We start from the raw sequence: 2770 nt of genomic DNA on the forward strand, positions 1-2770 counted from the left end.
TCACTTGTTGAATTATGTGTATATGATTATATCGAGTTTATTTCATAGGAGCTTACTAAGCTTTAAAGCTTACATCGTTTTTTTTCTATGTTTTATAGTGAATTCAAAGCTAGCTCGGATTCAAGGATCGTCGGAGATTGCCTCACACTATCCACCTATCATTTGGTACCTATGAACTTTGGTATTTTAAGTATATGGCATGTATAGGGACTTTGAGTCATGTTGATTATGTTATGGTAATGATTTTGGCCAATTGAATTGGCTTGTAAATTTACATGTTTTGGTTTGTATACATAGCCTTGAGTAATGGCTTATTTGGGTTTTTTTGGTATGGTTGAATAATGTATTGATATATGTGTTTATGCTTTGTGATATGAATTGTACAATGGTTGGGTGATGATTGATGGCTATAGGTATTATAAGTGTTCAAATGGTGAAATTGTAGACATTGGTATGCTTGTGAAATTAGGCCAAATAATGCATATTTGAGTTTGGTCACTTTTATGTTTGAAGTAATTGGAATTTGGTATATTCTGAATGAGTAAAACATGAGTTTATAAGTATGTTGGTTGTTAGTATTGGAAACGGTATGATTTAGCCTTGATTGAGGTTAAAATAGATGTTCATTTATGCTATAAATTTGTACCATTTGGGTTTTGTAGGTACATACAATTTTGGGTGGCAAATTGGCTTGGTAAATAACCTATTTTTGTCCACACGGGCAGAGACATGAGTGTGTGTCTCAACCGTGTGTGACACCCGATTATATTACACTGTCGCGTGTCCCCTAGTGTGTTTTAGAAATCAAGTCAGTATGCTCCACACAGCCTCACACACGGGCGTGTGACTTGGCCGTATGGCATAAGTCAGTATACCCTACAGGTTTGGCATGGCCTAGCACATAGCCTAGCATACAGGCGTGTCTGGCCACTTCAAAGGGCACACGTGTTAGACACATAGGCTTGTGGTTGGCCGTGTGACCCAAGTCAGTGAGCTCATTGGTTTGGACACAGGGTAGGACAGGGGCTGCGACATGACTATGTGCTCCCACTTCGAATGTCCATACGGCCTGTGACACGGGCGTGTCTAGTGGCTATGTGGGACACACGGTCTAGACACACGGGCATGTGTCCCCTATTTTGGGAAAAAAATTCAAGGTTTCATGAAAGTTTTTAAGTTTTTAGTTTAGGCCCAAACCACTCCCAAAGCATATTTAGGGCCTCGTAGGCTTGTATTAGAGACAAATTGATTGAGATTGAATGATTAATGTATGAATTTATTAAATGTGTTGTAAGTTCGGTAATGCTCCAGAACCCTATTCCAATGTTGAATACAGGTGAGGGGTGTTACATTTACTATATCAGCGCTACGGTTTAGTCGATTCTAGGACTATAGTAGCTAATGTGAGAGTCTAGCTATACATGCCATATATAAACTGTGATAGTGGGATGACTCTTGACATTTAAAAATGTGTTTTCATATAGTAAATGGATCCCAATCGAGCTATAGCTAATGAGGTTGAAAGTAATGTGCCAGCTCCCACTCAAAGGATAGCGCCTTCTGAATCTAGACTCGTAGCGGGTAGCCAAGGCGGAGAGGCTAAAGAAGGCTTCTTCCAAATGATGAACGAGTGGTTTACACAATATATCCGAACGAACCTGGTTGCTCAATAACCTCCACCCCTTCTTAATCCCCAACCAGTTCCCGTAGTTCCTCAAGGTATAGAACTTTTAAGATTTAATAAGCCTCCAGTTGATAAGATTTGTAAACACGGGGCTAAAGAGTTCAGAGCTAATGTTGTCGATGATCCTGAGAAAGTTGAGTTTTGCCTTGAAAACACTATCAGAGTATTTGATGAGCTTTCTTGCACACTAGCGGAGTGTTTAAAATGTGCTATATAACTTCTGAGGGACACTACATACCAGTGGTGGAATACGTTAGTATTAGTGGCACCGAGAGAGAGAGTCATTTGGGAGTTCTTTCAGACTGAGTTTCGGAAGAAATACATAAGCCAATGGTTTTTGGATCAAAAGCACAAAGAATTTTTAGAATTGAAACAGAGCTATATGACTGTAACTGAGCACGAGAGAGAATTTGTGTGGTTGAGTAAATATGCTCGAGAGTATGTTTCTACCGAAGAGATCATGTGCAAGCAGTTTGTTAACAGTTTGAATGAAGACATTAAACTCCTGGTTGAGATTTTAGATTTGAAAGAATTTTTGGTAGTAATTGACAGAGCTTGTAAAGCCGAAGATTTTAGCCAAGAAAAGAGGAAAGCTGATTCTGAGGCTAGGGATTCGAGGAAAAGACCGATGAATAAACCTTATCATTCTTCATCAAAGAGATCCTGAGATTCGTATAGTCGATCAAACGCATCTGTGGGATACCAGAATAGAGATCGTGGAAATCAATATGTGAGTCCTAAAGCTCAAGCAACTTCTGTCTCGATCACTGCCAGTGTAAGAAATAACAAACCCGAGTGTCAACAGTGTGGAAGGAAACATTTTAGAGAATGCTGGAATAAGAGTAGTAAAGCTTTTTTTTTAAATGTGGTTCACCAGATCATTTTATTTGAGATTGCCCAGAGTTATCCGATAAAGATAAATTTCAAAATGCAAGACCGAGCAATACAGCTGCGAGAGGGAGACCACTTAGAAATATGAGGAATGTGTCTAGTGGCAGAGGTGTGACTAGGGATTCAGCTATGAGATCCAAAGCTAGAGCACCAACCAGAGCTTACACTATTCGCACTTGTGAAGAAGCATCATCA

At 39.5% G+C, this 2770-nt stretch overlaps 1 protein-coding gene across 1 annotated transcript; it reads left to right on the forward strand.

Moving 5' to 3' along the window:
* The first annotated feature begins 1487 nt into the window (after positions 1-1487).
* LOC128290580 (uncharacterized) lies at positions 1488-2351 on the forward strand. The gene is made up of 3 exons (XM_053026286.1): positions 1488-1581; positions 1702-1847; positions 1926-2351. The coding sequence occupies exons 1-3, from the start codon at positions 1488-1490 to the stop codon at positions 2349-2351; spliced, it is 666 nt and encodes a 221-aa protein (XP_052882246.1).
* The last annotated feature ends 419 nt before the right edge of the window (positions 2352-2770 follow it).

This window comes from Gossypium arboreum, chromosome 3, assembly GCF_025698485.1.
Source record: "Gossypium arboreum isolate Shixiya-1 chromosome 3, ASM2569848v2, whole genome shotgun sequence".
NCBI classification, from domain to species: Eukaryota; Viridiplantae; Streptophyta; class Magnoliopsida; order Malvales; family Malvaceae; genus Gossypium; species Gossypium arboreum.

What these genes read in the sequence shown, in the direction of transcription:
- LOC128290580 (XM_053026286.1), top strand. Translation starts at nt 1,488, where the DNA reads ATGGATCCCAATCGAGCTATAGCTAATGAGGTTGAAAGTAATGTGCCA. An exon ending in TGAATCTAGACTCGTAGCGG is followed by an intron (nt 1,582 to 1,701) that starts GTAGCCAAGGCG and finishes ATCCCCAACCAG; the next exon opens with TTCCCGTAGTTCCTCAAGGT. An exon ending in GCCTTGAAAACACTATCAGA is followed by an intron (nt 1,848 to 1,925) that starts GTATTTGATGAG and finishes ACTACATACCAG; the next exon opens with TGGTGGAATACGTTAGTATT.